At 42.3% G+C, this 14,165-nt stretch overlaps 1 protein-coding gene across 1 annotated transcript; it reads right to left on the bottom strand.

Annotated features, from left to right (window-relative positions):
- Nucleotides 1-5,158: 5,158 nt before the first annotated feature.
- Nucleotides 5,159-13,869, bottom strand: LOC139773292 (sodium-coupled monocarboxylate transporter 1). Its single transcript, XM_071707647.1, has 14 exons — nt 13,068-13,869; nt 9,683-9,872; nt 9,136-9,295; nt 8,993-9,058; nt 8,867-8,918; nt 8,719-8,786; nt 7,606-7,760; nt 7,391-7,531; nt 6,999-7,223; nt 6,424-6,607; nt 6,242-6,328; nt 5,991-6,154; nt 5,745-5,903; nt 5,159-5,684 (listed from the first exon to the last, which is right to left on the bottom strand). The coding sequence occupies exons 2-14, from the start codon at nt 9,865-9,867 to the stop codon at nt 5,558-5,560; spliced, it is 1,773 nt and encodes a 590-aa protein (XP_071563748.1). The 5' UTR covers nt 9,868-9,872; nt 13,068-13,869; the 3' UTR covers nt 5,159-5,557.
- Nucleotides 13,870-14,165: the final 296 nt, after the last annotated feature.

Below are 14,165 nucleotides of genomic sequence, written 5' to 3'. Positions count from 1 at the left end.
ACAGAGAGAAGTGGCGTGGGAGCGGCGAAAACACTCCCGCGCGTCGATCGATTCAATTAAATTATTCGTATCCATCGTGCTCTGGACCACCCCCGTCCCCCTCTTCCCACCTCCTCGCGCGCACGTCCCCACCAATCCCGTCGTTGGTCAGGGTAACAAACCGAGGCAATTAACAATCAATCACAGGTGTCTCTCGCGTCATTGAAATGACGTCAAACATTGTATTTGTGTAATTGTCCATTTATTCCAGTCTCTCGGCTGTCACCTGACAAATTGCGAGCCTCCAGTCCGCCCCTCCGCGCGCCCCCTCTCCACCCTCCTCGAGCCCCTTTCACCCCATCACGAGCATGCGGACCGGTCGCGATGCCGCGCGCTCGACGCATTTTCCTGTCAATCGCGAATGAATTGTCGCCGGTTATATTAATTAGCGGCGGCCCTCCGGGAATCGTTACCTACAGGATAATTGCGATCGTCGAGTTCGATCGACGTAACATACTTTCAGGCGTGCGTTCGCGCACCTGCGCGCGTGCTGCTTCGTTTTTGCTGCGAGAAAAGGAAAGCGTCGCTAATCATAAATCCGATGCAGAGGGTTATCTTTTTCTTTTTTTTTTTATCGGAAATGCGGACGGGGCAAGAAAGTTTTATTCTCCCCCCGGCCTCGGATTTACTTTTCGCGATTGCGGATCGTTATGTTGATGCACATCGTCATCGAACCACCACAGGAGAAGGAGATTCGCGCTCATCCTCGAGGAACGTTACTGGCGCCAAATCGAATGCGACGGGAAATCGGAATGCTCGGTGTAACGCGAATTCAAAATACGCGTTGGTGTTTGATTGAGACGTCACTCAAACGTGTATGTTGACTGATAGCCCTATTAACACGTTGACGCACTATCTGTGTTTGCTGGCGCGCTCAGAGCCCGAGTGCGATCAAACCCGCGCAGCGATTTCCAAATATTTTATTACTTCCTTTATCATTTCATAGAGCGTGTCACGCTCTATGTCATAATAATGGAAACGTATTTTACGATCTATCGCCGCGATCTGGACGCGAATTGAAAGATTTATACCCGCGAGGAGGGATTGATGCATAAGTAATGTATAAACGACAAGTGCCTACACACACTGCTCCGTCGTAATAATTTCACGAAGAGTCCACACGTCACGGCAAGTGACTCGCGCAAAGACTTATAGCAGCGACGACGACAAAGCTATAATTTTATCTGGCCTGGAAGGGTCATGACGACGATGACGACGACAAGGACGACGGGGACGATCACATCTGAGTGGAATACCGACATCGGCAGGTATCTCGTAATCGGCAACATAACCGGGGAAAAGTTCGGCGACAGTTCCTGACGAGTGTATCCGTCGTCGTGCTCGATCCATTAGTGTAATTGCAATTTATTTAGTAATTACTTTAATTAGTGAGCACCCACCCGTGCTTCAAGAGGTTCGCTGGAGTTGCATCAACGGGGAGAGAAACGGGCGGGACGGTGAAACACAGATGAAGAAGGCGGTGGAGGAGGGAGGGAGGAAGGGGGGAGGACAGCGGTAGGTAGGGTACTAACGGAATTAATTAATGAATTAGCCTTAAGGGATAAGGCGTAAAAACAAGCGCAGAATCGGGTTGAGGCGGCGCGGACGAGCGCCCGATTAAAATAAGTGGACTAAGTAAGCGAGTAACTAGCTAAGTGACGACTAACTGCCGTAACGTCGGAAAAGAAGAGCGAGGCGGATTCTCCGTGAGAATTAATGGCGCCCCCCCACCCCTCCCCTCCCACCCGAAATCCTTTCTTATCCGAGTCGCTTTAATACAACCGGCCGGCCTGATGCAAATTAAACTACCTTCGGAAATCCTTTATCGCGCTGCCGCGCTTAAGAGATATTTGCGCGCAAATATTCCGGACTAATTCGATCGTCAGTATAATCGGCCCACGCGATTTTTTCCAATAACTATTAACTCCGAAAATGGTTGCGTGGAAAGATTAAGCTGACACACCCTGTATAAGATAACGGTTGGAATTCGTTAGTTATAGGGCCGATGATATCGGCCGTGTCGTGGATGTTTCATTTCTTTTGGATGAATCCAAGAATTATCCGTTTGAATATCAGTATTACTTTATAATATATAATCTATGGAGAATTATCACGTAATCCAATTGCATACTGTATACATTTCATATTATCAATGATTTCTGCTCGGTTGCGAGATAACTTCTGTTTAGCAACTAACAACTTGACACTACCAAGGCTGCCTCGTTCCGTCGGTACGGCTAGAGGCTACCGTGTTTTTTTCTATAAACCTGGTTCCAGCTACAAATCAGTTTCACGTGACTCGCGCGGTCGGACCGGACGACACACTCGTGCGGAAACAATGCCGCTAATGGAGAAAAATCACCCAGGTGTGATAACGCGGTGCCTTCGTATTCGCTAATGTGCTACACGATGTGCTACAACTACCCGCGCAATTAAGCGAAACATGTCGTCGGGATGCTGAAAAAAAGAAACAAACGGCTGTGTTGTCATTAAAGAATCTTTTTCGTAGTTAAGTATAACTGAATGTGATACAAAAAAATAATACGTCATACCTATACTTTAAATGTGGAACGGAGATGCTGCACAATGAGACGAATGACTTATTAATTACATGACAATAAAATTTCTCGTAACGCGAGTTTTATATAAAGTGGAAATTGCCGTGCTATCAAGAAAGACCACTGAATTGACGAACGTTCGATCCTATTCGGCTTCCTTCGTCAGTGATCGATCTAACTGGACTAACAACAAGTGCGCAGAGCGGTCCGCCGGGATCTCGCGATTGACCTGATTTTCCACAAGATTAATTCGCATTATTCACTTTCGGAATCGTGTCTAACCTTTCGGCACAGGGGTTTTATTTTTCTGCCCGTCCTTTCCCGTCAACGTGTAGATATGCGACGATCCATATAACTAGGGAGGGAAAGATGGCGAGGGATTCGACGTGGCCGAAGGATCTCCGGGATCCTTCGAATTGGAGGGAATCGAGAGACTGTAAAATTTTCATTCGTGCCGGCAGCAACGCCGGAATGTCGCCGCTGACCGCTCGCTGGGAATTCACACACACTCGTGCTCCCGCCGCCTAATAACTCGAGTAGAAGAGGGATGCTTCTCTGCAGATACGACTGTAACAAGGAATAATTGAATTAGAAGGACAAATGGTCTCCTCCTTTCGCCTACAGATATTTCGTTGGTGTTTCCACGACGTTACCGTCCAAAAATATTTTATAAGTAATCCCGCACACTCTCACCCGTAGACAATATAACGCGTTTTTTAATACTCGCTCCTCAGATTATTTCCAATCAACCATTACGATTGCGCGCTGCGCTCCCATGAAAAACGAGAGAAAGAAAGAGAAAAAGATACGACATTTAATTAATACGCGGGACACACGTAAATTTTATTCCGTCGAGGGTCGAAGCGCAAAAACGAAACGCGGGGGAGTGGAGTTAATTAATTATTCCCTTATTACGCTACACCGGGACAGGGAGAGCGCGCCGGGGAGCGCGGGAAGAGAACGAGACTGCAGTCGTCTCATTTCTGACTACCTAGCGAAAATTTCGCTAAAGTGCTGCTCATGTGGAAATGACATAATTCGCGTGCGGCAAGGGCAATTGGCAGTAATTAAAGTGGGGCGGTGAGAGAGGGGTGGCCGGAGGGTAGCGGGGCATGAATGAAATTAAGGCGGGTAGCGAAGATGACCGTTTACATGGGTCCACGTCTGCTCGACTACGCTCTCTGTGCCGCGACAATAAAACGAATTTGCATACGGGACAACTCGCCCCCGGACGAATGTCCCGTGTCTGCGTCTCTCCGTAGCGGAACATTTTCCTCGGACGGACAAACGGAGTCATCGGCGCGCCCGAAAAAGCTGAATTGCCGTGTATTAAGAATTTATTAACCGTCGTTTCCACCGAATCGCAAAGTATGTCCACGGCCGCGTAGGGCAAAATTGTGCTGTTAAGGAAGCTATTAAAATATTCGTTTTACGTATGTTGTGCTCGAATAGAACGGAGATATTGTTCCTTTCTTCCTGAGATTCACTGTTTGCTATCTAATGTCCATTTTTGCCAAACAAGCTGCACTTCCAAGCTTAGTACACCAGGACGAAATTTTCGCGCAACAGTAATGGCAATGTTCGGGAACGTTTAAGAGATAAAACGGACAAAGCCAAAATGCAGAAACATTCGCAAGGAAGGCGAATGCCGAAGCGGAACACGCCGCAGCATTTTTGCGGCGAACGAACGACGACTCGCGTTAGTGTGCGCGCGCGGTTCTCTCGCTCGTGCTACAACGTATTTGCGAGATCCGCCGTGCTGATGGACATATAATGCGACGTGTGATTGTAGGCCCGCCAATCGCGGCCGATTGTGCCCCTGAAGGCCCGCTAACTATCTCAAACTAGCCCCATTCAAGCCTCGCGACCTCTCTCTATCCACCTCTATCTGTCTATATCCATCTCTGTAGCCCGCCACCTCAGCCACTCTACCCCTTTCGCTCTCTCAACCCCGGGTCTCTTCCGACCATCCCTCCCCCCTCCCAGTTGGTCCGTCTCCAAAGCGAGCGCGAGCGCGCGTCGCGTCTCCGCTCCGCTCCTCCAGTTCTTCCGCGTTATATACATATTTCATATATATATACACACACATATATATATATATGTATGTATGTATGTGTAGATATATATATATATATATATATGTAGATATAGATGTAATATAAGCCACACGCGTAGGGCGTACGTGGAAATTCCGAATCTATCAGCCGCCCAGACGAATGCAAATGGCGCATGAAGCGCGCTTAATAAAGCCTGTACGCAACTTGCGAATCGCAATTTTCTTTAGGACGTGCTGCCCGTGACGATCACGCGTGGACTCCGTGCGAAAAATTCCTGGCTCTTTCGTGCGAACGACGCGATTCATCGGGATATTAAATAAATGCATCATTTAGTGGTGGCTTTTCAGCGAATTCGCGTGTCTTGAATACAGCGACTTGATCGCGTGGCCATTCTTTTTTGAAGTATTTTTCCGAGGATAAGTGTTTATATATGATCCAATGATCGAAAGAATCAATTATCTTTCGCGAACCAAAATAAAATTCGACAAGTATCAAAATGAATGATGAATTATTACAATAATGAACATTTTATTATTTCTACTTATTCTATGAAAAATATACATACAATTTGTATTATCTATATTACTGCGATGTATGCATATGGTATGTTCTGACATATAAAAAAATATAACTTTATATTTTCTCTTTTACGCACTTAACTCAATGTATACATTAACATCTAATATAAATTTACGTACATTAAATTCAGTTTACCCGATTGTCCAAAATTAAAACATATTTTGACAATCGAAGGTTTATTTTGTATAATAATTTCTATAAATGCATACTGTGAAAAAAGTGGAAGACTTACTTAGTCATAAAAAATTTATAAAAAGAATCTGAAAATTTCGCAATTGTCAGTTTAACATATCAGTTGATCACGATACATTTGTTCTTTTTTTCCTACAAAATGTCAGGTTGCGATTTTCGGTGCATAACCGATAATAAATTCGCCGATACTTGCAGATCAGTCGCCACCGACCCAGGCGATCCATCTACCTCTGCTTGATATTTTTGTCGTGGTAACCACCTGTAAATCAAAAGTGACATTTCTTTCGTTGTAATAAAAGTTTCTAAACAAGTCGATTACCTATGAATCACCGGAGAGAGCAAATCCTTGTCGATCGATGAAGGATCTCTTGCACCTGTCATCCAGGTGACAATCCCACCCACCACAAGTACCACCAGCGTGCCAATAGGAGCAACCCAGTGGTAGGATAACCGATACAACGGGAAGACATCGTCTTCGCTGCACAACACGCGCGAGTTAATACAGAACCGATACGAGATACATTAAGAACGTTAATTAAAATAAAAATAGACAGAATAAACTTACTTGGGCCATTCGAATTGCTTTAAGAAATGTTGGCTGACATTTCTCGCGCACTGTGCAACTGGAAGTTTCTTCGGTACCACGAGACCAGAAGCGATAGCCGCATTCGCACCAAAACTGACCCATCCAGACATCATAAATCCTGCAATGGCGCCAATAAAGGCACCCTGCGCAAAACAGATATACACGAAATAATAGAGTTTGTTTGAAAAATAATTTATTCGTTCGAGAGTTGATCAGATTTTGTTTCGTACCTTAGAATTTGCCCATGGAAACAAGATTCCTAGAGTAAAAACGCCAAAAGAAGTCCCAGCAGCGATGGCGGCCAAACTATTCGTTACCTAAATCGCGATAATAAAAATTACGACAGCATTTTGAAGTTTTAAGATAGAGAGATTGCGACGGAATAACAACAACATAAAATCCGAACACTCACAGCTAGAACTCCTCCTAGTTTCTCAATCAAGAAAAGCAAGCACAGCGCCAACAAACCAAACAGGACGACAAGGGTTTTCACAAAAATCGTGGACCAACGATCGTTGGGCTTCATTTTAAAGCAACCTTTGACGAAGTCCTCCAGAATCACAACGGACGTTGAGTTGAAGCCCACTGATAGTGAGCTGTTGAAAAAGGACAATTCTAATATTTGCCCGTGACGGCTCAACAACTAAACATTACAAAAGCCTCACCAATTATTAATTTTCTCGATCGACCGAATGACTCACGTCAAATGGAAGAACAAATAAGTGAACTTTTGTTTCTTCTTGTTTTATGTTCAAATTATAACATTATAAGTACGGGACAAATTTCAAAAAGATAATAAATCGTTTTGCTTATGTGCTGTTCGACTTGATGATGTGTAAAAATTGCTCGTTTATCAAAATTTATTTTAAAATAATTTTTTTTATAAATATCGTTATTCGGAATTCGTTGATCTGGCACAGGTATCTCAGCAAATGATTATTATATCTTATTTAATTTATTTAATTATGTTAATTCGATCTCCATTACCTGAGCGCCGCGCCAAAAATTCCGGAAATAAAGAGGCCAGGTATCCCATGCAAATGATGGGCGATCTCCATGACATAAGCCGGCAACAGTTGATCGTCGGCCGTAATTAAGCCGGAAGCTCTTGGATCGCATTTCGGTGGCGACCACCAAGCGAGGAGGACCAGTCCGCACCAGCAGCATATTGAAATAAACAACATTATGCTGACGGTAAATATCGCGATGGATCTGTAATGGAGATATGTAAAGATTCGCGACATTGGCTATATTAATATAGACATAAATATAAACAATATATATATAATACATATATTACTTTCTATTATCTCTTATAATCTTGTAGTATAAAATTACCGTGATTAAACGTTATTAATATAATCAGTGTACTCACTTACAATTGAGATATTTTCGTGCTTTTTAACGATTTGTATCGTTGCACCATAGTTTGATTGACAGCGATGTACGCTGTACTGTACAACCAAGAACCAATCAGAACTGTCCAAACGGTGTGTCTCGTGTAGGGGGATGGATCGAAGCTATACAACAGAAAGGGAATACAAGAGAATATTCGATAAGCTTGCGCAAAACAGATCGTTCTTTGAATTCTTACTTGAAAAATTCGATGCGATCGGCATCGATGGCCCTATTCCAAATTTCAGATACTCCTCCCATTTGATAGGTCCCTAAAGCAGCAACTGAGATAGCCCCCGCTATCATCACGCCAACTTGTAAAGCGTCTGTCCAAACCACTGCTCGAATACCGCCCTAATAAAACAACAAGAAAGAAATGATAGCGCAGTGTAGAATAAAATATCTTATTTATAGAAGGAAAGCGCTCTCGAATTTCTCGGAACAATTTTGCTTGATCTACACGTGTATCCAGTTTAATCAGTCTGCTTTCTCTTGTAACAACAAGAATCGAAACAAGATTATAAGTTAAGAATTTGATTATTTGATTCGGATGATTATGCAATTTCCCCTATCTCCCGATAAAAAGCGATATTTCCGCGGCGGCGTTACCTATTTCTGAAGAATGCGATAATGGGGAATGCTTTTTCGAGTGCTTTGCAATTGCATAATAGTCCACAGCACGTTCGCGCGTGCGCAGACAGCGTATAATAAACAAATTTGTAAAGAGCCACTCAACCACGATAAATTCTCATTAATACGAGATCCAACAAATTGCTCGGATAATTACAGGCGCGCGATCCCGCGATTAATCACTTCAGCGCCGGCTTTGTGATCCGCTGCTACGATAACATCCGCTCGACGTTCTCCGCGCCATTGTTTCCCCGCGCCATTGTCGGGCTTTCAGTTTCCGTCCATAAACATTTCCAGTACTAAGGCTCTCGCGTGAGATTCTTCACGGTATTGTCCACTGAAAATTGTTTCCTACGGTAGACCGTGTCCAAGGAACTCCAGCCATTCCGCGGGAATTTGGCGAACGAGCCTCCCCCGGAAAATTAGCTTAGGCAGCTTAGGCTTCCATTTCCCCGACCGCCACGACCGTTGTCGTCACCCCCGCCGCCCGCGTATAACCGCTCTTGTTAACATTCAAGTGTACGATCGTCGATATGACAATCGTTCGATCTTTCATGCAGTCCTGATCAATCTTTCTTTTCACTTTTATTTACGCGGCAGATGAGAGAGAGAGGATTAATTTGTCAATCAAAACTAATAAAAGAAATTAGGTGACACTTATCGTATTTAAATCGCAACTTACCAAAACAGTATAGAAAACGCAGACGACGCATACAATAGTTCCGATCAAATGTATATTGATGCCGCTCACTGTAATGAATTATTAAGAATCTTAATGGAAATAGATTAAAATCTTAACGTGAATAATATATAACGTGAATATAAAATACCTTGATTTAACGCCAGCGCGGGGACATAGACCACGATCGATTGGTAAAGAATCTGAAATGAATCAATTCTTATTCACACGACTTTTCAAAACAGTTGTGAAAGCATCAGGCCAGATGTAGACTTACCACGTCAAAAACGAAAATTGAGGAAATCAGAATCCGCACGGGTCGACTAAATCGAATTTCCAAATACTGAAAGGAGAGTGTTTGCCGTCAAAATTGTGCCTCATTGAGAGGCATTAAATGGAAATTAAACAAAAAGGACGAACCTCGTAAACGGAGTTAAGTTGCAGAGTAGTAAATACAGGAAGATACACAGTAGCGACCACGATACCGGAGAAAAGAATCGAGATGATCGTGATCCAATATTGCGTGCCAAAGTTGTAGATCTCCGCTGGAGTACCCAAGATCGTCACGCCTGATATGAAGCTACAGTTACGATCGGAATTGATTAAATATTCTGCATGACTAATCAATCAAGCCCGAATCGAACGATAAATGTCAATAAGCTACGAGTCAATTTTTATGTAACATTTATCTCTAAAATTTACATAAACACTGCTCATGAACGTTAAAAGTTAAAATAAACATCACGAATGTCAAAAGAGCTTCATTCTGAATCGAGATACAGGATTTGCAAGATCGTTCAAAAAAGAATTTTTAACAGGTACAGTTTCCGCCTTCCCGACGTTAACCAATTCTTCAATTCTTCCGTTACGTTTCAGGGTGTTTTAAGTTCATGTTTTTCATCCGGTTCTTATTTCCTTTTCTTCTTTTAATAGTCTTAAATCCTATAGAATGGCGAACCAAGCTTACCTGGCAACGAGAGAAGCGGACACGGGAAAGAGTCCTAAGCTCCTTCCTCCAAGCAGGTAGTCTTGTGTGCTTGACTTTTGCGCCCTTCTGAAGTGCCATAAGCCGGCTGCGGCAGACACGAGGAGCATAAGTGCAAACACCATCCAATCGATCCAATGGAAGTATCCTCTTTCCGATACAGCCATCTTTACTGAAATCAAAGAGCTAAATATATCCAATGCATTCTGAATGGTGCATTTATGTATAACTAAATTTTTAAATATACATATACGTGTGTATTGTAATGACCTATAGCATTCACTGATACAATTCCACCAGATATTTGTTAGCATATCTTAATCACAGTCAGCACATTAATTTACCACGTATATGGATACATCATATTTTAGCATTTTATCTGTCTTTTAAGAATTTTTACATTTTACATTGTAACATCCTTAATTCTCTCTGAATAGTTCTTCTGTTAATTAAAAGTTATAAATACGGCTATTAAATAATTTTACTTATTATGAAAGCATATTGGTAGGGGAACGGGGGGTAGTCCCGGACATTATTGAAATTCAAGTATACCGCGTATCTATGGCCATTGTTTAAATATTCTAATATGCCCGTCTGCGTATCTCGACATATGCAGAATATCAATAACGTCCGGGGCTACCCCCCGTTTCCCTATATCTCGCGAGATAAATTATCATCTTATGCTGTGTGACTTAACTACTAATTTAATGAATGTCAATCGTAAGTGTCACATTATCTAATGGCAGATACAGAATCGGCGAGATGCTTAATTATTAACAACCTTGTCGCGACTGCTTGCAATGACAGAGGCTTTCGCGATAATCATGTCGATTATTTCAGTCGCATATCAATATATATATACCAGCTAAAAACTATCCCGATCACTTTTCTTTCAAATCCGCATCTGAATCATGTCATGCATTGTATTGTTTTTTTTTTTTAGATCAGCGTTAAAACTATGAATCCCATCTCGGATTACAAAGCTGACGTACCGATATTTTTAATCCGTTAGACCTACAGCAAAGACTTAATCGACTGGCGCGTCGCCAGAAATATTTCGCCGAGTTTTTATTCGGCTTGTATCATGTAACGCGTTTGCTATTTAATGTCTATCAATGTATGCAGTAATTAAGTATCACTCGTGACAATAAAAATGTATCAAGGATGTATGTCGCGTCATCAATTGATCGCAAAGGATATCGCGACCATATTATTAATGCCCGCTGTCGTTAACGTTTCCTTGGTAAAGAAGCTACTGACCCATGACTTCTTCGCACGTGCTAGTCATTTGGTCTCGTTAACGTTGAATGACAATTGCGGCAGTATTCTCAGTTACACAGTTTGCGATGCCATCCCTGAAAAATCCCGTATTTCCGTTTCACACTAACGAGCGGTGAAGTATGGTTACAATAGATAATGGTTTAATCAGAGGAAGATAATACTCTGATCAAAGGGACTTTCAGCGCTAAGACTAGGAAAAATCGAAAATTAGGGACGTGAAAGATATAAATCGCTACATTATCACGCATTCCCCACATAGCATGCATGTATCAGGGGGACGTCCGGAAGATATCCCGAAGGGCGAAAATATCCTATCTCCTAAATATATCTTCGGTATATCTTCTGGACGTCTTTTTGATATGCATGCTATGTGGGTCTTATCTATTATTTTTATACAGATCTTTTTTTAATATGTATTTTTATCTTCTATTTTTATATTCTTTTGAATAATCTTACGAAGAGTTATTATCATAGGTGGACGTCATTTATGGTGCTAGAAAATACATTTGATAGTCGATACTGTTTCTGCAAAGTCGCATGGAATTCCGAGTTCAAAGTTCTGTTATTTTCCAATCAATCGCCAGGGTCAATTGCCGAGGCGCGAGCGTTAACAAGCGGAAAGTAGTCCGTAAGCCGATCGTGAAACCATGCCAGTTCTCATTACCGTTCTCAGTAGAATTTGCATTGCTAATTAATATTCGAATCATCAAGGCGACTCGATTTTACAATGAAAATTTTTCGAAAATCATACTTGTACCGTACTTCATTAAAATTACAAAATCTAATTACCATGCTTTTATGAAGTTACATGAAATAGCATCTCATGAACAACCGTTTGAATCGAAAGATCTTCGACGAGAGAAGCTGTGTTTTCGATTTTTCCTAGTCTTATCGCTGAAAGTCCCTTTGATTAGAGTATTATCTTCCTCTGATTAAACCATTATCTAGTGTAACCATACTTCACCGCTCGTTAGTGTGAAACGGAAATACGGGATTTCAGGGATGGCATCGGACTGATCCCGCGCGTTATCATTCTATGTAAAGTCCAATAGTCGTGTTCATCAACGTCAAGATAATGGAATTCGATAAATTATCATGCAATAGACAACAGACACGTGAATGGAAAAGACAATCGCTTAGAAATTGTCTCAAGGATTTTATCGACTCCGGAATTTTCAACTTGGTTTCGATCGATGAGTACTTCCTGCCTGATAATTACTTAATACATATATGTCGGACGAATGTAATTAGTCGCATCAGCAGTGGATAATCGGCGTTTACCGACTATTACGTTCACGCGTGAGATAGTCGACGGACGGTACACGCTTCTATCATTATAAATAGTCATTTTTAGTTATATTATATTCAATAGTTATATTTAGTACAGTCATGTGGTTCACATGGACATTCACGAAGATGTGCGACAAGATCTTGAGAAATAAGGATGTGACAAACAATGATACGCGGACGATCCTTAATCAGCGATCGGTAAAAGCTGCATGAGACGCCCGTTTAACTCTCTCTCTCTCTCTCTTCCGCTTTTGGACTTTCCCTTTTGAATTTCCCTCGATCTGTTCCTTTACGCAAACACAAATTGATGATTTTTTCAAATTGTAATCATGAATGGAGCAATGAAAATTATTTTCTCTTTAGCGATTGCGTGTGGAGCTGTGGAAGAACGGAGTAGGTTTTACAGCTGCTTGTCTCGAATGCGCGTATACTTAATGAGCATCGTGTAATGAGCAGCGTCTATTTAATCGTCCTGTTTTTACCGAAAATTTTCGAGAGAACTACATTCGTCGCTCGTCTCGGAAACTGTTATATATTATAACAATCTGCATCTAATTCGCGCGAAAGAGACCGAGAAAGAGACCAGCTAACAAAAACCTCTGAATCATATCTAACCGGTTTGATAGGAAGAGGGAAATTAAATCTACATTGATATTCAACGCTAAATGCCACACACGAACACTCGAGGAATCCCGAAAAAACGATCTTATATTCGACTTCTTTTTCCTCTTGATAAAAGAAATATTCTGCTGACCTTCCCGGTACGCATTCTTGAAATTGTTGACGCGTTACTAACCTTGAGGTGAAAACTAAAACTCGACACTATTTCATTCCAGTCTGATTCTAGATTTCTATTGTACCGGGTTTAGCGCATCGCGCACCACTGTGTTGCGGTGCTTTCAAAAACAGCGACCAAGTTCGTCCTCCAAACAGCAAACTCCCTTTTTTCAAACACAATGTCAATAATTCTTCTGTTCTCCTATTCTTTCTCTTTCTTTCGTTCTCTCTCTTTTTCTCTCTTGTTCCTCCTTTCAAGTTTAAAATCTTTTTTCATCGATTATTCACGAATCACATAATGGTCAACGTATGTTTCGTACAAACTTCGTTGTTTCATCAGTCAAACAAATAGGAGCAAACAGGGAGAAAAAATGCGAAAATTTTCAAAGTACTCCTCGAGAATTTGCCGACTGGATATCGAATCTCACGCAACAGAGTCCTGTCGGGAACTTTTGACCGTTTGATTCCGCACGAGGCACATGGCGCGAAGTTTCACCGCGCGGTGACGCCAAGCGTAAGTGTTCTCAGCGTTCTCCAACGATGACGGTGATATATGCTCTCCGTTGTTCTCGCCTCTTAACCGCGTGGACGTCGACCGGCTATCATGCGCGGCACAGCGCGGCTGACCGAAGTGTGATGCGTCCGTAAGCGACGACCGCGATCGACTGAGCATGCGGCTCGACACTCTCGACAGCGTAGCGATTACGTCGCGAGACACAAATCGCGCGTGCTTTCGCGCGTGCTAAAAAAAGGCGTCATTGACAGTGGCACGCACAGTCAGTGACTACGGCCGAGGCACGACGCACGACAGCGCGCGGTGATTTGAGCGTTATCGATCAAGAGACTGACGAGACTTTGCCCAGTTACGGAGTCCCTAAGGCTCCTTTTAGGGTAGCGATCATGTAACTTTTTCCCTAGAGCGGAAACGTGAAAAGTGAAAAGTTTCATGTAACTATCTCTTTCTATTGGTGTTGAATAGAAAGAGATAAACTTTTCACTTTTCACGTTCAGTCCTAGGGGAAAAGATACATATGATCGATCCCTAGTCTCCACAATCATGATTTTATTAGGCCCCTATGACGTCAAAATCTCATAAAATCGTATAATAATACATAGC

This window comes from Temnothorax nylanderi, unplaced genomic scaffold (genome assembly GCF_030848795.1).
Source record: "Temnothorax nylanderi isolate EJ_2023f unplaced genomic scaffold, tnyl_v1.0 TNYL_tig0060_pilon, whole genome shotgun sequence".
In the NCBI taxonomy this organism is placed as follows: domain Eukaryota; kingdom Metazoa; phylum Arthropoda; class Insecta; order Hymenoptera; family Formicidae; genus Temnothorax; species Temnothorax nylanderi.
This window is presented reverse-complemented; position numbering and strand designations above follow the sequence as displayed.